This window comes from Anoplopoma fimbria, chromosome 23 (genome assembly GCF_027596085.1).
Source record: "Anoplopoma fimbria isolate UVic2021 breed Golden Eagle Sablefish chromosome 23, Afim_UVic_2022, whole genome shotgun sequence".
Lineage (NCBI taxonomy): Eukaryota > Metazoa > Chordata > Actinopteri > Perciformes > Anoplopomatidae > Anoplopoma > Anoplopoma fimbria.
Genome location: NC_072471.1, coordinates 6,197,178 through 6,220,027, shown reverse-complemented (window position 1 = coordinate 6,220,027; position 22,850 = coordinate 6,197,178). Strand labels below are relative to the sequence as shown.

At 41.3% G+C, this 22,850-nt stretch overlaps 1 protein-coding gene across 1 annotated transcript in view; it reads right to left on the bottom strand.

Annotated features, from left to right (window-relative positions):
• Nucleotides 1-21,890, bottom strand: part of snd1 (staphylococcal nuclease and tudor domain containing 1) — a 168,208-nt gene extending 146,318 nt beyond the window's left edge. Inside the window, exons 1-11 of the mRNA XM_054624250.1 lie at nucleotides 21,811-21,890; nucleotides 21,544-21,709; nucleotides 19,046-19,195; nucleotides 18,189-18,309; nucleotides 17,494-17,575; nucleotides 12,922-13,082; nucleotides 10,909-11,000; nucleotides 9,662-9,820; nucleotides 9,462-9,568; nucleotides 8,721-8,811; nucleotides 2,800-2,904 (exon numbers count right to left, since the gene is read on the bottom strand). Of these exons, the coding sequence (XP_054480225.1) occupies nucleotides 2,800-2,904; nucleotides 8,721-8,811; nucleotides 9,462-9,568; nucleotides 9,662-9,820; nucleotides 10,909-11,000; nucleotides 12,922-13,082; nucleotides 17,494-17,575; nucleotides 18,189-18,309; nucleotides 19,046-19,195; nucleotides 21,544-21,618 (1,143 nt within the window). The 5' untranslated portion in view covers nucleotides 21,619-21,709; nucleotides 21,811-21,890. The remainder of the gene's footprint in view (nucleotides 1-2,799; nucleotides 2,905-8,720; nucleotides 8,812-9,461; nucleotides 9,569-9,661; nucleotides 9,821-10,908; nucleotides 11,001-12,921; nucleotides 13,083-17,493; nucleotides 17,576-18,188; nucleotides 18,310-19,045; nucleotides 19,196-21,543; nucleotides 21,710-21,810) is intronic.
• Between the last annotated feature and the right edge of the window lie 960 nt (nucleotides 21,891-22,850).

Sequence of the window (22,850 nt, the reverse complement as noted above, 5' to 3'; positions counted from 1 at the left end):
TTCTATAAAATAATGTCTACTACTACATCTGCATCTGTAAACTCAGTGCAGACAGGGCGTGAAATTAAAGTTCCCCCTGCCTAAAGTAACAGCTCAATCTCCTAATTTAGTGATCAGACAGAAGCCCGGCTTTCGAAATTCTAAATACGATGGATGAATAAGAGGTAAGCGGCTCTGAAGGGTCCACACGTAAAAAAGAAAAATTCTGAGAAATGTTCCTCCGTCAGTTGTCTTTATTCTACCTTAAGAGTCCAAGTGCCCCCGATCATCGGCTCAGTAAATATATCACAACTCTGCATTGCTGCCATAGCGACAGCACTCAAAGCTGAGCCAACAGCATTACAGACAGGCAGGCAGCTCTTTAACTCGCAGACAGAAATAACTAGCTAACAAACAGCAGCAGCAGCAGCAGCACCACGAACAACCATTATCATAACAACAAATGCTGCAACTGTATTTATTCTAGACTACCCTCCAAAGAAAAAAAAAGAAAAAACTGGCCTGCTGCACTCACAAAAAACAAATAAAAAAAGGGCTCCATTTGAACAAGATCTTCTTAGTTCAAGATGATAAAATATATAATCGTTACAGGGGCTGGTTGTAGTTCATTTCTATCCAGGCTACGATCAATTTCACTCTTCTGGCACAGTGAGCTGGTAACCAGACAGACTGATTTGGAGAATTTTGCAGGGTATTTACAGGAACCAAACAGGAGCAATTAAATATGCATGAAGTGCAAAGAAATAGCGATACAACACTGTGCCAATATAACACCAATGCAATACACACAAACATTCACATCTGGACTCCCTGCGCCATACGACAGTGTAATGAAGCACAAAACGCATACTGTTGAAGCATCTGGTGCAGGCAAAGACAGAGCGACACACAGAACACAGACACAAAGAGACAAAGAGATAAGAAGGAGGAGAGAGACAAGGACACAAGTGGACATGTAATAGGAATATAGAGGAGGAAAGGAAGCAGCAAAAGTAGTAAAGTCGGTGAGGAATAGTAACGTAGGAGAAAGAAAGAATCTCCTGAAAAGCAAAAGAAAGAAAAAGCTTTTGGAATGCAAGGAAGAGAAGAAAGGAGACAAAATGGAGAGATGTTTTTTTAACCACAAAGCTCACTACAACCACAGAGCGCTAAAGAGAATATAAAAACACACACACACACACAGAGAGAGCAACAGTGCAGGTCAACAATCTGACCACAGGGTGCACACCCGGAGGGAGAGGACGGCAGGAGAAAGGGACTGTGGAGGGGAAGGAAGAGGGGGAAGAGAACAGAGGGAGGGGAGGCAGAGAGAGAGAGAGAGAGATACAAAAAGGTATCTTAATGATGCAAGGCTCTAACGACACCAGGGGAGAGAGAGAGAGAGAGACGAGGACGGAGGGAGGGAGAGAATAAAAGCTAGACAACAGTAAAGTGGGGGAAAGATAAACTATAAAAAAGGGAAAAAACAAGCGGAGAGAGGAGTCAATAAAACAAAAACAATCCGGACAGGAAGAAAATTAAAGGGCTGTTGCAGGCATTCCGTCGTCTGACTTTTACAGCTGCTGACACCCTGGCTGTCTCCTGCCTCTCTGGACAGAGACACGAGAGACACGACTCCCCTCATAAACGGATGGGACGGTAAACAATGTGTTGACTTGAGGAATGGTTGTCAAACAGCCTCGGACAACAAAAAAAGAGAGAGAGAGAGAAAAAAGGGTTTCATTGGAAATAATGAACTCTCTTTGACAAACTGAAGAATCGCTGTTGTGATACTAAAACTTTCTAATTAATGCGGGGGTGACATTGTCAGACATCTTGAGCCTGTTATTTAGAAAATTAGAACTCAGTACTCAGACACAGAGGGTAATTGAGAAAAATATAATTAGATCGGTCCTTTTTCATAAGTAAATACATACGAAAGAGTGATTAAAAAGGATTCATTACAATCACTGAATGCCACGATAATAACAGATGGGGGATGAGTGATACTTCAAGAACAGTAGATTTCTGTGTCTAGGTGTCACTGCATACAGTTTCTTTTTTTTCTTTTTTTAAAGACTGCATGTGTGGATAAATATATGTCTTTATTGATGCTACTAGGAATGTGTGTGTAAGCATGTATCTGTGTACGCTTACGTTTTCACTTTATGTCTCTACGTGATTCTTGAGGGGAAAGGAAAAGAGAAAGAAAAAAAAAAAGAAGATATATCGATCCACCTCTCTCTCTGCAGTGCTGCAACCGCTGGGTGTGTGCAAGCGTCTCACTGTGTTTGCATGTGCCCCCAGTTGCAGGGGCGCCACCAAGTGGTGAAAATTATTCCCACGGTCATTTAGAGAGAGAGGGAGAGAGACGAGACTAATGTGTAAGGGAAGAGAAAGCGAGCGAGAGAGAGAGAGAGAGATCGATATTCCGGGAATTCGTGGAGAGAGATGTAGACGGCTTATGTTTGACTTAAAATAAATAAATAAAATAACCCGACTCTGTCAAGACATCAGAGACACGAGTCGTCTCCGTGGAGCTTCTGATTAATTGGCTGACCACGCAAAGGCCACAATCTCTCCCACATAAGAGCACATTCAGTCACTTATTCACACACAAGTAAGCTGCTCACTCTCTGCTAACGCATCATAGCACACTTTACATGACTTGTCACCATAACAACAACTGACAATGACGGTCAATTTCTTTTGTGACTAGTGAAATGACCACGGTGTACAGTTCAATGCCCGTTCTACTACTTTTCTATTTCTGTTGCACACGCGCACACACACACACAAGACACACAGGTTTGGTTGTACCTCTCCCTCAATTCTAGGGGGGCGGATGCTGGACAGGTGGATGGTCTTGAGTTCTCCAGAGTTGAGCTTCACCACCATGGCATCGGCGTTCACCACCTGCATCACCTGGAGGGACAGAAGAGGAGAGGAGGGGAATTGAGTAAAATGGATCCAGAAGGACAAACATTTCTGGGTGAATAGGGCGCCAAAAAGGAAGACAAGAAACTCAATAAGAAATGAATCTAGGGGTATAAAAAAACATATAAATCCCTATGGAAAAAAACACTAAAAATAGAAAAGCACACCCCTGCAGGATGGAGGAGAGTGTTGCAGCAAATAAAAAAGACTGGCATTGCATTTCGGTGAGTGTGTGAGCAGATAGACTGGGGGGAAAAAAGGGGGAAGTGAAGGAGCAGGTAAAAGGGATAAACGGAGAGGAAGAGATCTATTCAAAAGGCGGAAGGAGAGTGACAGTGCAGATCGTGTGCTGTCACGAGTAGAAGGCACCGAGAGCGAGGTAAGAAAGAGTGATCCTTGAGTGACTGAGTAAGTAAGCGAGCTAAGGCGTCCCAGCGGGCCGGCGAGGTTTGGAGGACAGAGCGAGGACGTTCCGCTATCTGGGGAATTGGCACCGGGAGGAAGGAAGGAAGGGAAGGTAAAAAAAAAAATAAAAAAAGAGTGCAAGAGAAACAGCTTTAAAAACACAAACATCCTGTTAAAGATAGACTGGCGGAGCATTACGCAGCCTTCTTCCCAGCGAAAGGCTGGCAGCACTTTGTTCCGGAGACCTTTACAAGTGTAACTAAAAGACACAGACTAAATTATGTTTGGCATTTAGATGTTATTTCTCCCTGTACCAAAAAGGTAGCAACCTCAATTTATGTCAGGTACGGTTCAGGAGAATATGTGCAGATATTCAAAAGCTACACCTGCAAAAATACAGTTCACAAGATGAAAGTCTTGAATGAAGAAGAAAATGTAGAAAAAAAACTCTGAAATATTTGTAACTAAACCCAATCTCCCGTAAGCGCGTGTGTGTGTGTGTGTGTGTGTGTGTGTGTGTGTGTGTGTGTGTGTGTGTGTGTGTGTGTGTGTGTGTGTGTGTGTGTGCGCCAGTCTATGTGTGGCAGCCGTTCCAAGTATACAGACAGATTGGGGGTATGATGTGACGGAGATGGAGGAGTCATCCAAACCCAAGGCCCTTTAAGTAGGACGCTTGCGAGGAGGCTGAGAAATCAATCGCCCTACACATGTTGCCACCCACATGTGCATTAAATGGCCTCATCATCACTCAAACCGCGGTTCATATGTAGGCTGTGCTCTGGAGCTGGAGTCCCTAAAGAGAGAGAGATGCAGGGTCGGAGCCATGTTTCCAGCACATTTTGGACTGGTGTGGGCGTTTGTGTTTGCTGGTGTTTTGTTTTTTGGGCTAGAAAAAACTAAATAAACCAAAAAAATAATAATTTTGAGTTGAATCTTTTTGAAAAAGTGTTTACTGTTCGGCCAGCCTTAAAAAAAAAAGAAGAAATCCAGGTGTATAAAGGCTATTCGGGAGATTAATTATTCAATGAAAACAAAAAAAAAAAATCAGACTGTATTTGCATTTGCCACCAGAGGATGAGGAATTAGACCAGCCCACGTGCTAAATAGGCTGCCCACAACAGCAGCCAAAATACATCATATACTAATCACTGAGCTGAGTGGGAGAGATACAGAGACATAGGGAGCAAGGGGGGGAGACGGAGAGAGGGGGAGGTGCAGTGAGTAAGTGCGAGGGGGAAGCATGTGTGTGCACGGGGACACGCACACACACACACATGCATTCAGTCTGCACACGTTCACAACATAACAAGGTCATTTTGTGGCCTGCCCATGTAAATAAAGTGCAAGAGAGAGAGAAAGAGAGAGAGAATGTGGCATGAGGGGAAGAAAATGGCTCAGCATTTACTGGCTAATTATCGGTCGGAGGAGGGCGAGACGTGAGAGGCGAAGGAGGACAGATCAACGCGCCGAGATAGAGGAACGGAAAGATGGAGCGAGCCAGAGAGAGACGGAGTGTAATCTCTCTGCAAATATCACAAGAACAGGAGGCGGGGACGAAAAGATGGAGAATAGATAGAAGAAGGAAGAAGAAAAAAAATAGAGCGAAAAAAAAAAAAAAAAGGTCTTTGCAAAGTAGCTGCCATGAGGGTCGGGTGAGCAGGCAGAGAAGACAAATAGGCGGGCAGCGTGACTCACTGGGCTAATCTGATACTCCGGAGGTGGGGATCTACTGCCACCTTCTGGCCATGGCTGACATGACATCTGCAGTGGCCAAGATCAGTCATGGCCAAAATAAAAAAAGGAGGATCTTGGCTACCGTCGGGGACTGTGTTGGTTGTTGTCAGTGGAATCCACTAGGTTGGTTTTTAACCACAGGGCTCAGCCAGGACTTACTCATTACTCGCGTCCGATCATCCAACTCAAAAAGCAACACCTGTGCGTCTTCCAGTGGAGGACGATTTGTCACCCAGATTTCTAAATGTTCTAGTGGCGTTTGTGATGCTATTATTAAAACCTTTAGCTGACATCTAGCCCCAGGGTGCTGCTGGGAAAGAAAAAAAGGTGGCTGATGAGTATGTGATATTTTGTTGGGGACAGGTACCGGTAGTCTAGAGAGACTTTATGACCTAATCGCTTGACTGATTCTAACTGGGGCACAAACCAATATAACCTTTTCTCATCATCTTCCCCAAAAGTGACTTTTTTTTTTTAATTTCTTAAAGAAGCTGTCTGACCTTGTAACCATTCTGTCTGACTTATCTTAAGCGGGGCATACAGTAGAGCCAAGAGACCCTGGAGCCATCTATTCCCCTTTTAACCATTGTTAATGTGTACTACTCTTTTCTTCTTTTCAAAAAAAACTTTAAATAGTTGTTTTATTCAACAGCACATTAAAGAGCACTTCTCTTACCAACAACATAGGCCAGAGATTATATTTATAAAAGTACTATACAACTATGTATTATCACAAGTGGAATATCATGTGGAAAGCTCAGCCTTTAAAATGTTGTGACAGTTTCAGTCCAATATGATGTTTGATGTAATTATCTGGATGAGTAAGTTAGAGTGTATCCTGTTACACTTATCATGGTGTCAAAAAAGAAATTTAACCCGAAAGAAATCTGGATTTAGGTTAGTATGTCTTGAAAACATAAGTTGTTGTGCTTTTGCATTATTACAAGTACAAAAATGCAAATTGTGCCGTTTGTACTGTTGGAGCATATGGGTGGGGAAAATTTCAACATCTGTTACACGAAAGAAATCTGCTGCCAAACACGCCGTTACTCTTCATATAATCCTCAGACATCACAAACACGCACCAGTGTTGCATTTTAACCATCATATTCTTATGGATATGGTCCTCCTGAAAAGCAACAGTGACAGCCATCCTGACAAGCCGGTGATGAGAGGCTGGTAAAAGGGGTTTACACCACGTCACCTTTTATCCATCACCTCTCAGCTCGATGGTTACCCAGGGGAGAGGAGAGGGAAGGGGAGAGGAAATGAGGGGAGAGGAAGGACTATTGGGGCATGGCCTACATCCACTTCTCCCGGTCCCAGTAGAGGGGGGAGGAGGGAGAGGCGAGACACAGTCAAAAAAAGGAAGATTCGTCAGCAGGACTGACTTGTGGGGATTGGACCCGCTCAGCCTCTCCACTCTATCCATCACTCAGATAATAAGAAGTGAAAAGGAGAGTGGACGAGGAGAGGAGAGGAGCGCGTGATGATGGGATTGATGGATGGATGTGTCCCTGGGAGAGTCGGAGCATTGCCGTATTAGGTGCCGACAAATGTCACAGGGACAAGCATGGGGGGGCACTGACAAGCCTGAGAAACCTTAACCTGTCCAATATGTACTCATCTCTAAAAAAAAAAAAAAAAAAAGGGGGACTCCAGCAGTTGCAGTGTCAGCGTGACATTTTCCCATCACAACTGTCTGCCACATTTAACTTAAAAAAAAAAAGTTTTCTGGAGTCACATGGTCCTACTACAACTTTTTTAAGCTATCCAAGATCGTATTTGCATGAAAACAGCTCAACATGACCACCATAAGGTGATACTCACATAAAACATATTATATATGGTGTATTTATATCAGCAATGCGTGGTGCAGTCTATATAACACAGCAGCATCTGACATGGAGCAAGCCTCCTCTGTGGGCTATTTCTTGGGGGGGGGGAGAAGGATGGAAAAAGAGGACGGAGAAAAGTTCTGCAGAGATCAAAAAGTGCCCTAAGGTTTGGAGGGGGGCATCAGCAGTGCAGCAGTAAATGCCTGCACTAGGATACCAGAGAGAGGACACCCACAGTCCCAGGGATCTTGATAATATACTGACTTTCACTTCTTTATGTCTTTTCATCCCTCTTCCCATAAGTCTGTCTATACCTCTCCACAAAAGAGTCACATTTTAAAACGTCTTCTTCAACCCTCTACCTTTCTTTCTGCCTCCGTTCCCTCACTCCCCCCCCACATCCAAACCTCTTCTATCGAGGGGGGCTCAGAGAGATCTGAAAGCAGCTCACACTGATATCATAAATGTTTTATCCTTTCTCCAGCCTCTTCCGTCTGACTCAGGGAAAAAAATAAAAAAATATATATATATATATATATATATATATATATATACATACACATAGTTTCTTTTTTTTTTGTTGTTGCAGGGCCTTCTTTATGGCGTGTGCAGTTTATCAAATTAATTCTGTAAGCAGATTTCCAAAGCAGCACCTTTTATGTAAACCCCCCCCCCCCACCACAGGCTAGCCATGAATTTTTCAGGGTCTTAAAAGTTCAGGGTCTGGAGGGAGCAAACGCAGACAAAAGCCAAACTTTGGGAGGTATTAAAGTGTTTTGTTTTTTTTCCTTTCTATATTACTAGAGAAAAATATATCTACTGAAAAGGGTGGGGTGCATGTCATCAAAACGCACACAGAGGGAAGCAGATTTAAAGCTAATGTTTTAAGAGCGGAGTTGCTTTACTACGTTAAAGCTACAACGTGGACACTATGAAATGTCAGCTCCCAGTTAAACTGTATCAAACAGTCCATCTCACTTGATTTGAAGTAATGTGTGATGACAACTAGGAGAGAGAGCACTCCTGTGTACTTGATATTAAGGACGCTTCTTTTCTCATGATGCCGTGGCCAATAACCTCCTAAGCCAATATCTTTGTTGTCTGCTTTTGGGGATCGTGCGGTGCCTCTGCTATAGCAGACGCCAGCGATTTGGCCCTAATTTGACTGGGGAGTGCTTTAGGGTAGCTGTTAAGCGTTCCTCCTAGCTCCTTAAGTGAAGGATTTTTTGGGGGTTTTTTTATTTTATTTTTATTCAGTGGGGTGGCGCAAATGTGAAAATAAGAGGAGTCAGGGGTATATAAGTTGTTAGGAGCATCAAAGTGGCTCTGCTTCTGCTGCAGTGCTGGGGGGAAACCTGGAAATGCCGCAGTAGACTTCAAGTGGTGGAAGCAAAAGGGGGGGAAGAGACACGCAGCCTCCACTTAGCACTGAAGCCAAGTCTGATTCATGCTGGATAATGTCTGCAGGTCATGCTGACAAGTTATGGACCCCAGCTGCAGCTTTTTCAAAAAAAAAAAAAAAAAAAAAAATCTGTGATCCAAAGATAAGTGAGGCTTTTCAATGGAGAATCAAGATGATCCAAATTGAAAATCATTATGTTAGGGGCCAAAGAGAAAGCCAATTGCCAATTAACACACACACACACACACACACACACACACACACACACACACACACACACACACACACACACACACACACACACACACACACACACACACACACACACACACACACACACACACACACACACACACACACACACACACACACACACACACACACACACACACACACACGTTGTAAAAGCCACTTCAGGACCTCACCTTGGCTACAAATTGCCTGTCCTTCTGGTCCAAGTTGGCTGTGGGTGCCACGTAGTCCTTCCAGATGCGGACCTTGCGTTCTTTGGCAGATCTGGCAAAGGAATGAAGGTACACATAATCATCATCAGTGTTAGTCCTCAACATCAGCCAGAAACACGTAGGATGTTATTTTTTATTAAAAGAAAGAAAAAAGAAAAAAAGGGCTTCATCAAGTGAATAACAATTATCCATTTGGCTCAGGGAAATTTTTTTTTTAAAAAAGCTACAAAACCTCATTATGGTGCAAAAAAATTCAAAAGATGATGATTAGCACATAGTCATCGCTGCGATGATTGATTGTAGGGGATGAATATCGTTGCAGCAGACAGAGTGAGCTTGTTCATCTCAAGTAGTGCTGGCATACATTTGCATGACATTTAATTTACACAATTATTTTATTACATCTAGAATCTGCATGTTGATTTAGTATGTCAGTGATTTCCACAAACAATTATATTTGTACATTTATACTTTTCTCTCTGTCAGCTTAGCAACAGCTGTATTTAATAATGTATGACATGTTTATTAGGAATTATAAAGACCATTATATAAATGCCCTTCATTTTCCTGTGTAGCTCTAGTATCTAAGACCTGAGCACCATCATACTGTTAAAAAAAAGAAAAGAAAAAAAAAAATCTGACAAGCGTAGACAATCCCATCCGACAAAAGTAATGTTTTCTACGTGTCTAGTAGTTGCGTACCGTTCACCAGCTCGGAGTTTCTCGGCTCCCTGGGTGTAGACTGCCATGGACCAGTCTACACAGCGGGCAAAGCCTTCCTTCAGTAGGAGTTCTGTTATGTTACCATTCTGAGACAAACGAGAAAACGGGAACGGTCAAAAGAACAATTAATGAGACGGAAAGACAGAAACGTTTTTAAATGGCAGACCCCCGGGTGTTACCGGGTGAAGGATGGTGCCCAGTATGATCTGGTTGGGGCAGCTCTCCAGGATGATCTGAACGTCTCTCTGCAGGAGACGGGATTCGGTGAAGAATTTGGCCTCCGCTGCGAAGGGCTCTGGTGACTCTGTGCCATCGGCTTCTCGCTTGAATGTGGGACACTGGCGAGAAGGAAAACACACATTAACACAATAATAATAATCATCCCTCAATCAATAGGTATTGTGTGAGAAATGGGAAATGTGCTCCGATGTGTTCTAATGTGATTTGATTACATTAGCATTAGAAGAGAAGCACGCATTGTGTCAACATATCATTTGGTAACGGGCCGCAGAGAAAGAATAAATAACTAGTATTATTTCCATTTTATTGATTAACATCAGAGTCTGAAAGAGGTTTTATTTTCTCATCCAATTACATCAAAACAAAATCACGGAGTAGACTGGACATAAGGAACACACTTTGGGTGTCATTGTCTCCCATTACCCCCAGATGGGACCGCCTCGTTACAGAGAAACAAGCTCAGGGCTCCCGCTGATTCAGCGTTATGGTGATTTGTATTTTCTATGCATTTTATATTTGTTTTCATGCCGATCGTATGATTTTATTTCGTCGTGTTTATCCGCCACACCTTGAAGGACGGTCCGTGCTAAAAATATTTTCTTACATGAAACCGGTCCAGTTCGCGAAAAAGGTTGACGACCGCTGAGCTAGGAGGTTTTTTTTGTTTACACGTTCTTTCAATACAATCCGTTTTTGTCTGTGAACTGACTGTTATCCACGTTTAACCAATGTCACCTTGCTGAACATGGCATCTGTATTCTCCTTTGAGCGTGGCAAAACATCAGATAGATAAACACAACTGGAGCAGCGAGCAGACAAGCCTTTGAACAACGCGACAAAGAACCCTCTTGATATAGATGAGTGTGAAACAAAATAGTTATCTTGAGTCAGCAAGTCTGGGCTTTAGAAAAGAGACTGATGGGTAAATTTTGTGGAACAGATAGGATAATGGTGGATCAAAACGCAGAAAGACTTTTTGTTGTTCAGAATAAGACTGGACCGTCTACCTTCAAATACTTTAATCGTTTTTTTGTGAAAGGAATGTGAAGAAAGACATGGATGTGGAGGAAACTGCTATTCAACCATTGTATCTACATCTGGATAGACATTTATTCTATATGCTGTCGTGAATGTAGTTGGTTACATTTCACCACATCTGTGAGGGCAGCATATGAGTGGTGCTCACCTTGACTCCAGAGAGCATGACAGTGACCAGGTAGTGGTCGGGGAGCAGCAAGGCACGAACGACACTCCCGTCTCGCACATGCTCGATGATGGCTGGAGGGAGGAAAGAGAACAGAGTGGTAATGTTTTTACAAAAACAAATTCAGGGTTATTAATAAACTAAAACGAACTTTTGCAGTTAATTAAAAATGGTCAGAAACTGAAACCAAGTAAGAACGAACATTTCAAGAAAAACTAAAAAAATATTAATTGGTAAAAAAATAAATTAAAAAAAAACGGGTAAAAATGATCCAAATTAATTTCAGTTAGTTTTTTTAGCTTTGATATATCACTAGCAAAAAAAGCAGACAGCAATTAATTTTTGTCTCCATATTTCATACTATAAAATGTAGGGAGAGGACTGACTCAGTGATTAGGGATCCAGGGTGAAACCTAATATCTGATACTTTCAGGTCAGCTGCCCCAAGGCTAGTCGGCAAGACTTGTTTTTATTTATTTTTTTAATCAGAAATAATTGTATTAATATCATTCTTCCCCTCCAGTCATCCTGGGGGGATACACGAAACACGTATTCTCTTTTTCACCCATGCTCTGTGTGACACTGGTCAAACTGTAATACCTGTGATCTGCCGAAAAACAACCACTATGTTTTTCTGAGCAGTGGATTTGAGAGGTCTCTCTGAGGGATTGCTCTCTGGTATTTCTCGAAAAGGGGAGAAAGTTACGGTCTCCTTGGCAGAGTGTGTACACTTAAAGTGATACTCCATCCAAGAGCTGTATGAAACACTCACTACTGTGGGTTGAAAGCTTCTTCCTCTCACTATAAAAGAAGGCTGTGTTCAGCTTGAATGAATTTGCATGACCGCTGTCAGTATTTTCAAAATGAAACTGTTGCTTTAATACTCTTAAAGTAAGACACAAGTAGGGTAATTAACCATATTTTGCCCAAACCATAAATGTTTGGAACATGCTTAGCCTTTGGATGAACAGTGGAGAAGTGCATGTGAGAAAAATCTCTGAATGTTTTTACACATGTCCTTATTGTAATCCATTTAAGCAGAGTAAACTCAAGGTGACACAGCCAATACTCTCAGGGAAGAACAAATCTACATATCTCTAGTACTTGTTGTGACATCAACCTTTCAAACCATACAGAGGTGAGTACTTGCTACTGAAAGATAAACTTTTAGAGTATGACTTTAAAGGTTTTACTATGCTGTATGCAACATATCAAAGCTCCAATTTATTTGGAAAGCTTTTGAGGCATTACATCGTGCTTTTTTTTCCAAAACCATATCACTCAACTGTTGCCTCTGACCTCCAAAGTACTTTAAGAAATTGGACAGGATGTGAGTCGCTTGAAAAAAAGGCATTTCACGCATTAATGGTGTTTTGGTGATGGGTTCTCTCAGTCTCTATATACACACACCTTTCTTTCTGTGTATAATTTATCTGCCCATATTCGTGTATGTGTACGTGTGTGTGTGTGTGTGTGAGCAGATGAGACAGAAAGTGGTATTTCGTTTTTGTTTTTTTTCTTTTCGTTCACAGCAACTCAACGCACATTTAAAAAGCGCTTCGGCTGAATTGCTGCGTTCAATTTAAAAACAACCCCTCTCATGAACGGTATGAAGTAGAAATGAAAGGCTTCCCCTGTTCATTTCCCCCCCCCCATTCAATTAAAGTGTAGTGAAATGAACTGAGCCACTGTTAACGGCAGTCACCTGGAAACGATTTGAGTGGTACATTACACCTCCTGAAAGGGTCGGACATGAGAGACCGGAGGGAGTGAGCCGGTGAAGGGTGATAAAGCATGTGCCATTAAATGCCCTGAAGCAGATATTAACAGCTAAATATCTTCAATCAAACCAACCAAAAATACATGGTTGGTTTCTTAAGGAGCCTATAAATGTGGCTTTCATGGAGGCTAATGTAATATTGCTTGCTTTTATATGCGTGTGTCTTTGTTTCTTGGGCCAAGCTTTCTCTCTACGAGTGTGTCAGTGTGGATTACCGTTGATAGGTTTCTGGTGCAAGGAGTCCACGAAGTTTCGGGGATTCTCTATCGTGTACTTGACGTCGCGGATGGTGTGTGCACCGCCGCCCTCGCTCCACATGCCCTTCTTGGAAGCTTTGGACTGGTCCTCCAATTCACAGAGTCTGGCCTGGTCTGGACTGCTCACACACACACACAAAAAAAGGAACGTTTAAGACACAGTAAAAGGAACATCCACAAAACACATCAAACTTTGGACGGCTGGTAAAGTGATCAAATCAGTGTGTTGTTCACATAGTGAGTTAATGTTAGCTGCAGAGAGCTCTTAAAACATGATTGTTTGACTTTAAACCATTTGCATTTTTTTTATTGCTGTTTTTCAAACAATTAATGTAAAAATGTTGTAAATAGTGCACAAATGTGTTCCTTCTCTTTTTGGGCCATCTCCGTTAGAAGAATTTGCATTTCAGTGTGAAAGGCTGAACCCATTAACGTGGAAAGTTCAGGTCATCTGATTTTTAACAGACTGGCACTTTTTAAAAATTAACTTCAGTGCGTAAAGTAAGAAACCTAAATTAAATCTCCATAGCACTTTTATTAAATTTACTTCAATGGATTAGCTAAATAGCATTAATCTTGGACTGCTACTGAAACTCGCAGCAGGGTGAAGCGGATATTGAAAGTGTCTCAGATGGTTTCTTGCCAGCTTTGAAAAATGAAAATGATGTTAGCGTTGATACGAGTTGGACCCCTTTGTCATTACAGGAACATTGGTCGTTAGCCTCAACACGTACAAGTATAGGAATGCGTGTGTATGGGTCTGGTGGGGCGCCAGCTTTGTTGAATTTAAGTGCTGTACAAAGTGCTGTTCCTGACAAACTGTACTGCTGCTTTAGTGGCAACCAGCTGATGACCGGAACATAACTGCTTATAAAAAAAGAAAAAAAAAAGAAAAGAAAAAAATGTATCCAACCGTTTTGTGAAGAGACAATAACACTGTTTGAGGGCCCCTTCAAAAGTAAACCACGCAGCTGGCTACAAACGCCACAATTAATTCCATGCTGGCTCTCTGAATTGTGCAGTCTAATGCTTTCTGAGGGCCATTGTACAGCTTTAATTATATTCATTACTTCAAAACGGCCAACGGGCTTTTTGTTTAGAATCATGGGCTGTCTGATTGATATAGGAGTGGAAATGGTGACTGCAGACTCTTTTCTTTTTTTTTTTTCTTTTTTGCACAAACTGAACTTTTCCCATCCTCCTGCCTAAAAGACTTTGGACTCAACAAAGTGGGTCTCAATTTAAAAAAAACACCACAAACCGAATTCAATTCAATTCAAATTGGTATAGAGGGCTTTACAATCTGTACAACACACATGTAGCCTGTTCTCTAGCTGTGTGTTCCTAATTGGGCTTTTGGCTGTCGTACAGGTCCCCCCCCTTCCACTCTACACTGATTTAGCTACCAACTCCAAAGTTTAATCAAAACGGCTTTCTTGCTTACTATGCAACAACAGTGAAACTTTCTGTGAGAAGCCAATCGTGCTTAAGCTACTTAGAATTTATGCGACTAAACAGGAACAGAGGGCTAAAAAAGATAGAGTGAGAAAACGAACAATGAACTCAAGGAAAGCAGACATTGTAAAGCCACGGGAATAAATGGAAAGCAACCCAGAAGAGGAGCTCGGTTAAGATATAGAAATAACTTGTGTGTGGAGGCAGATGATAGTGAAACGTATCCACGTCTCCAGATACACTGCTATCTTTTTTAGGTCAGCAACTCCTTCCAACCAACACAGTGCTTGGAATCAAAACGGATATTGATGGGGAAGAAAGTGCAACAGTGAGCAAGGCTACTGGAGGAACAACGGCCAAGAAAAAAAATTAAATAAATATTTTCAATTCCCTTATATTTGAACACACTGAAGGCTATATCTTTCATCTCCATGTGGCTCCCTTCTGCAAACAGAAATACTTTAAATAGATACGAAATGTTGAGCTTCAGCGGGCGGTTTCTACAGCTCCCTGTTGTCTTGCAGCGTGGAGCGGGTGTAGGATGTCTTGTTCCCCCTGTGTACTTGACTGGAGGGAGTTCCAGTCCTTGTGAGCAGCGAGGCCGAAATGAGCACAGTTCGTTCCCCTCAGACGTTTACGCCCGACAACCAAACCCCCTTCTATGTGGCTCCAGTTTATATATATATATATATATATATATAAAAAAAAAAAGGAGCAAGGGAGGATTATAAAACGTAGTTGATCTCCATGTTTATGTGGCTCTTTTTTTTTTTTTTTTTTTCTCTGTTGGGTGGGCGTTATATAAACGCATCAGTCAAACCCCCCTGCCTGTGGATTTCATTTTTCAAAAAGGTAAAGTGTATTGCCAAGGATTCTGACCAATTTCCAGGCTCTAGCCACCTCAGTGAATGGATAAAGTGACGCAGACTGAGATGAAAGACTGAGCAGAGGAGATTGATATGGCTCAGCACCAAGGACGGACTGCATTGTGTATGCCCCGATCAGGTTCAAGTGAAACTCAAATGATGAAACCATCAACAGCAAACCAAAAATAAAATAATCTATGCGATTTAAATAAACACAAATCTGCCCGACACACTGCAATATGTAGCATGAAGTTAAAGCTGACAGAGAAAAAAATAAATTAACAAAAAAACCATTATTCATTTCTGGTAAACTTTTAAGTTGACATAAGGATATTTCAACGAGGTTTACCATGGCAACCATTAAATGATATCTCCGTACTTTAAAAAAGGTCAGGATTATGACCTTGTAGGGCACCAAGCTTCATACAGTGTAACTAAAGAGTGGAAGGGAAAACCATGTGGCGTTTTAAGGTATGACAACTTGATTGAGTGTGGAGAAGGTTCTGCAGGAGAAATCTAAAAAGAGCAAAACTTTTGCACTACAGTAGGACGACAGACGCGTAGGAGAATACCTAGGGTAGACGATATAGAACAAAAAACACGGTTCTTCACCACACCCACGATCAGAAGCAGACAACTAAGCCCTCAACAACCTTGTTGATGGTTCTTTGATGACCTGGAGGAAAACCCATACATGTTCTATTGAGTTCAACTAAACCAAAGCCCATCTGGGACCATGTAACTGCAACCATAAAAGGATGGGATATGCTATTCCAAACAAGAGTGCTGCTGTGACATGTAGTGAACATTGAGGAGGCTATACAAGGAAGAAAGATAGATGTTTTTGTTCAAAATAAATGATAGTTACATACTTCATTAATTCAAAAGATATGAAAATGTTAACTGCATTAATGGACAAAAAACAATTGCGACTGTGTGTGTGTGTGTGTGTGTGTGTGTGTGTGTGTGTGTGTGTGTTCTGGTTTGCTGCCTTTGCTGCCTAGCACTCTCCCCAGCCCTTAAATCTCAATCGTCTGACTGTTTTTCCGAAGCCAAAGTCATCTACTGAACACGTTTATCTACAGCGTCCGAAACCATCATCGTTATAATCACCCCCCCATAATTATGATCACATCCCAGTTACTGTGCTCAACGTAGCCAGTCACGAGGGGTAATGATATTGGAGGCTAGCGCACTGGGGGGAGACTAAGGCCTTAAGTCCTCACTGAGTAATGCCCCCCCCTAGGCCAAATGATGTCCGCTTACACTTAAAGCATCGTATACATTAGCGCTTGATCTGGACCATTGCACAGAATGCTTGAAATGTGTCATTAGTGGCGGAATATTCACATCATCTCTGTTCATTGTTGGAAGTTACAAATGTTAGCAGCATGAGTCAAATTGCTTGTAATGTCTGTCATTTGCAAATACTGTCACTGGGAGGGGGAGGGAGGAGATGTACAGTACTTTGTCATAAAGTGCTGGGTGTGCAAGTTTGTCTAGGGGATAACTGTGTAAGGGCAATGGGGCAGAAAAAGGGTTTCAGAGGGACATCGGTGGAGCAGCAGGGCAACACTGCCACCATCTGGGACACCATGGCTCCATCTCAATTCTCTACAGTCGACTAGTTGAGGACTTATGCAGAACTCCCCACAGATTCACCAGTGTTGTGCTGCTAAACGAGGCCATCATGTCATGAATATTTGAAGAAAAATATTGACTTCTCATTCGAAAACGGGCTTTGAGGTAATTACCTCAACTGCACTGAAGAGCTAACAGTTTTAGAGGGAAACACTTATGGTATCAGTTTCCTGTATAATGAGATCCTTGTGGTCAGCAAAGTCAACATGTTCATGGCATAATAGCAAATATAATACACGCCACAGAATCTGATATGTAATGAATTGGATATCCAGAAGAGAAACTATGGCATGTGGTAAAATCACATATTGTATGGGAAATTGGATTAAAAGCTAATTTGCACAACAACAAAAAAATCTAAATGTATTTTCTTTTGATTAATTTACAAAAGAAAACAGAGACAGACAGAATGCAAACAATTTGTTTACGACATTAGTGGCCGTTTCTAAGTAGTATTTTGGACTTGGAACCGTTCTGTGCTAGTGTGGTGCCATTCGGCCTGCATATAAACCATTCGTGTCAACAAACAAATGGGAAGCCACAGGTGGCGTAGAGGCAAAAATCTTACTTGTTCCCCCGGATTCCTTCCCTGCGCACTGTGGCCAGGCCCTCGTTCACCAAAGTGTCAGCAATGTTCTCGCCTGTTGTGTCTAAAATGAGACGACAGAGAAAAGAACGTGATTGGTTTGTTGATAACTTGGATCTGTTTAGTGGTTGTTGTTTTTTTTAGGACCAGCATGATTACAATTACACAGCAGTTAGTTCAGGTTGGGCATTTGTGTTTGAACAAGAAAGCAATCATGAGTGTTAAAAATAAAATCACTTTTTAGAGGTGTGCTGATTAAATCGTACTTGCAGCTGATAAGATAACAGCAGCTACAACCAAGTTTGAACCTGAACCTGTACCACCATCAAACTTTTTGAAAAACAGGGCGTTTAATATTCAAATGCTTTTTTTGTACAAAATATATGAACAACATTTTGATAGCTCAATCAAAACCCAGAATTTTGCTCAGGGACACCTCGGCATGTTCTGTGAGGGGTTTGCCTACGGGAGATGCAATAAATAACTGGGTAACTGTTTGATTTCCACATCACATGTATGTTGAATTCATACGACTTTGCTTTATTCTTTATTCCTAATAAAGTAAACTGCTTAAAAAATTAAAAGGAATAAGGAACATTTATGCAATGAGTAATTTTTTAACCAATGTGGACATTGTTCAGACCAGTTTGTCATTGTAGAAGCGCGAGTCCACTCACCTCTCCCCAGGTAGACCATGCCGTACTCTCTGCCCAAAGCGGTCTTGATCTCCACAGTGAAGCACACCTCTTTGCCGATTAGCTTCTTCCGCAGGAACTCTCTGGCTTGAAAGGCCCATGGCTGCAACACAGACAGGAATATTAATGAACTCTTCAACAGGGAGTTAAAAGTTTATCAAAAAACTGCTACCCAAGGTGTATTTTCAGTGATGAGTATTAGTAGAATAACTAGTAGAGAATTACTTGTGCAATGCCAGACATAATCCTTTTTCTTAAATAAAATGTGTATTGGATTATTTACTTTGTTATAGCAAACCAAGTTTTTGGTTTTTTTCATCTGATAAAAGACAAAAGACATGACCGTCTGTCAATGCAAAGTTTGAAACGTTTTTTAAAATATAACGCAGAAATTTCTGTCTTGGACAATTAGATCGTTTTTTTTAACTAAAAAGGTTATGTTTTGATTTGTTATTTTTTTTTCCAAAACAGGCAGCAGATCTACCGTCTGTCTGTGATAAATAACTTGATGGACTTTTCAAAAGGAGTGAAAAGGAAATTACACCGGTGGTATCTTAAAGCCTCGTGTTCGAGTATATGATAGGTTTCGTTATCATTTACAGTCAGGCATGATCGGAGTACCGATTCATACATAAATTACAACTTCTCTGTGGAAATGAGGATAGCAAAGTCATGTGACAAATATTCCAAAGCAAAATATTCTACCCACAGGGAAAAACAAAGACGCCCAATTTAGAATATCATGGTGAGATCTGCAGGACCACTCAGCATGACCTTGTTCTGCCTTTGCCAAATACACAGATAAATAGAAACAAACACAATGGGATAGAGCTGCTCACCTCATCAGGGGTGTCCTTGGCGTCGGGCTGGGCCTGGGCGGCTCGACGGGCCATGGTCCCAGCGCGGATATTACTGAGATTTATCTGACGCTCCGGGGGTGGGCCACCTCGAGGCTGTCCACGAACAATGATGGCACAGCCTGACAAGACCTGGAGAGAAGACAATAACGACTATGAATTAGAAAAGATAAAACTAACACCAAAAAAAATTTATTTTTTCGAAAATGCAGATACTATATTCTAACATTCTCTTCTTGTTTTCTTAAAATCTATTCATCACAACTAAAGCCAGTGCAATTCACAAACCACAAACACCTGTGTGGAAAGAAGAAATGAGTGGTAACTTTCGGTTTCTGTTTCGTCTCAGACAATAAATGCACAGTGATATATTCAGTAAACAGTTGTACTGCAGTGTCACCCTAATAAGCCCTATGGGAGGGTCATGAAGGATTCATTTAAAAACAGTGTAACAAACAGTTACAACAGCTAGACACATTAAAAAAAAAACATCAATTTTGTGAATTAGATCCAGGTTCCCGTGTTCAGCATGCTGAGTGAATGTTAATCAATTTCCATTTCACAAAATCACAGTATATATATATATATATATATATATATATATATATACTATATACTATAAATTAGGAAAAAATATCTTAAAATATGTTAGAGGAGCCTGGAAAGCTATTGTGGAGCTGGAAAGTAAATTCCCAATTGCACGTTGCCATGGAGACAGTCTGTCATTCAAATGCAAGGTGAGATCACGCCATCTGATACCGTAGCTAAATACGAAAAAAAAAAAAAAAAAAAAAAAGATAACCCACTCTTGGGTTTGACAACCATGGCATTTACACGAATCTGAGCAAACAGCTTTTATCTGCCGACTCTCCAGTGAGTCTGCAGGGAGCATCACTGGGGGCTGTTGATCTAAGATGCTGGTTAGATAAAGTCTTTCATGAAACCACCACTATCTCACCCACTCCCTCCAAGTAATAGGTTAAGCAGAAGAGTAGTTGTGATTTTTATCTTATTTCTTTACACTGACCAGGCATGGAAAAGAAGGCCCTACACTCCGACCCTCCCCCCCACTCCTTCTCTGTTTACAAAAGGGACAAGTTCCACTCGGGACGACCTACACGGCTTTGCTCAACTTTCTCAAGGTACAGAGTTGACTGTCTTAGATAAGGGCCATTAATCTAGGTCCTTCTGTAACTCTTAAGTATGTATACTGTGTGCATAATAAAATCCAAGACAGAGCCGGTGAAAGTAACAAGTTCATTTCTAGCCAAATTATATTAATCCAACTACTAAACTCCAGTGCAGATGGCTCACAAATCTCTCAATTCCTTTGGTAATAACCCACAAGAGTGTAGCCTACTCCTACCCGTCATTCTCAAGGGAGTGCTTAACCCATTACTGTAGTTACCGCAGTTATAAAAGCCGCCCTTCTTCCAACGCTTGGATACAAGTGTAAACGCGTGTTGCAATATGCTCTCTGTGATAAAGCCGCATAAACAACATGCAACTTTTCCTTATGGTTCACGGTGGCATACGGAAGAACTGTGGAAGGCATGGATGACTATGAAAAACTCCAGTTGTGTTTTAGGGAAAGGAAACCTTCTTTGTAGCAGTTTTTTTTAGTTTTTTTTGCCAGGCCTGGGAGAGAGAAGGCAGAATGGTTTTTGAAGCAACCTGTTAGTTTGTAATCAAATGTGACTTGATGAGATGTGGATCCACTGCGGCTGTATCGTCGGTGTCTTGTAAACCACATGTTTGTGCATGACACAAAAAAAATAATAATAATCTATATATGTAGAAAAACCCCTGTTCACTTGACCTAGACGAGTAACTTCAAGGTTATCTTGCTGTGTGTAGATAGTGCCAAGTGCAAAAAAAAGAAGTAGCATAAGGACAAACAGGGATCACACAAAAAGGGGAGATTATAGGGGCAGCAGAGTTGTAGCTACGTGTCAGTTTCCAGTGGTTGGTTGGGAACCAGCATTACACTGGGGGGATGCCAGCTCTGTGACTGGAAGTGTCGCAACACACCAGCCAGCCTAGTGGATCCTTAGATTTCACATCAGAAACAAGTGTCAGAAGCACAGAGCACACACCACCAACTTTACTCCCTAAATCCACACTTTTCCACACAGATTGGCTAACAGGCTAACCCGCTAGCTAGCCAATTAGCTGGGAACCTGAACATCTGTTACTAACTTTTATGTGTGTTTAAATAACATTAAATGACATTAAATGAGAGTTTTTTCACTTCTGCAACAACACACAAGTGCGCTGAAGGTGTTAATAGTTTCATTTAACCACAGCTACTTTTAGCAAGATAGCTAAAAAAAACATGTGCAGCATGTTAGCATGCTAATGCTAGCTGGGCAGCATTAGAGGAGGTGAGCTTGGATTGTGACAGGTGACAAAACAAACACACAGGTGTACATGACAAGACAGGTAGTGTGACATGTTAATTAATGTGTGTGTATTCGTACCATTTTCACGATGCCTCTTTGCAGGGACGACGCAGAGGAAGGGGCAGCCTGAGCGGGAGCCGAAACAGATGCCATGTCGAGCGGGTGTTTGGAGGTGTAGCTAACGCCGCGGAGGGGTGACCAGGTGAGGGAGCCGGGACTCTGAGCTGAAGCCAAGAGAGGAGAGCTGTGTGGGGGGAGAAGAAGAGGAAGAAGAAGAAAAAAAAAAGGCTGAACAACGATCAACACACACGTTATACCGGAAACACACTTTGCCCATACACACACATGTGGAATCACTTCCGGGTCTGAGGAGCGCAGAATGAATGGGAGCGGATGGAGCCGCATCGAGACCGCGTAGGCGAATAGAAACGAAGGCTTCCGGAGCGACAGGTTCGACACGTCAGCGTAGAGGGAGCCGAGCGGAGGCGGCCTTCAGGGGCGGTGGGAAATGACAAGTGTTGGTAGGAAAGGCACAGGGAATTGTGGAGCAGAAGATTGTTGGAAGTACAGAAGATGTGTCAATAATCTAGGCACTTTTGCATGAACTTTTTTTACTGTTTAATATATATTAAAACTGGTTTTAATAAATGTCAAGTGTTATTTTGTTGTATAGTATGTGTATTTATTGTCTACAGAAGATGTGTCAATAATCTAGGCACTTTTGCATGAACTTTTTTTACTGTTTAATATATATTAAAACTGGTTTTAATAAATGTCAAGTGTTAATCTGAATTTCTCACAAACGTCTCTGGTTAATAAATGTCAAGTGTTGTTAGGAAATTCACAGGAAATTATGGAGCCTAACAGTTGGCAGAAGATTGTTGGAAGTACAGAAGATGTGTCAATAATCTAGGCACTTTTGCATGAACTTTTTACTGTTTAATATATATTAAAACTGGTTTTAAGTAGACTCTTTTTCACTCTTTGATAAAAAAATGTTTTAGTTTAATAGATTTTTGTTTTAGATAAATATATACAGTACCAGTCAACATTTTTACTGTTTAATATATATTAAAACTGGTCTGGCCTAACAGTTGGCAGAAGATTGTTGAAAGTACAGAAGATGTGTCAACAATCTAGGCACTTTTGCATGAACTTTTTACTGTTTAATATATATTAAAATCTCACAAACGTCTCTACGAAATGAGAAATTGAGTAAATAATGTAGCCCAACAGTTGTCTGAAGATTGTTAAAAGTATTATTTACTTTGCATGACTTTTTTTTACTGTTTATATACTGGTTTTAAAATTAAAACTGGTTTTAATAAATGTCAAGTGTTATGAGGAAATTCACAGGAAATTATGGAGCCTAACAGTTGGCAGAA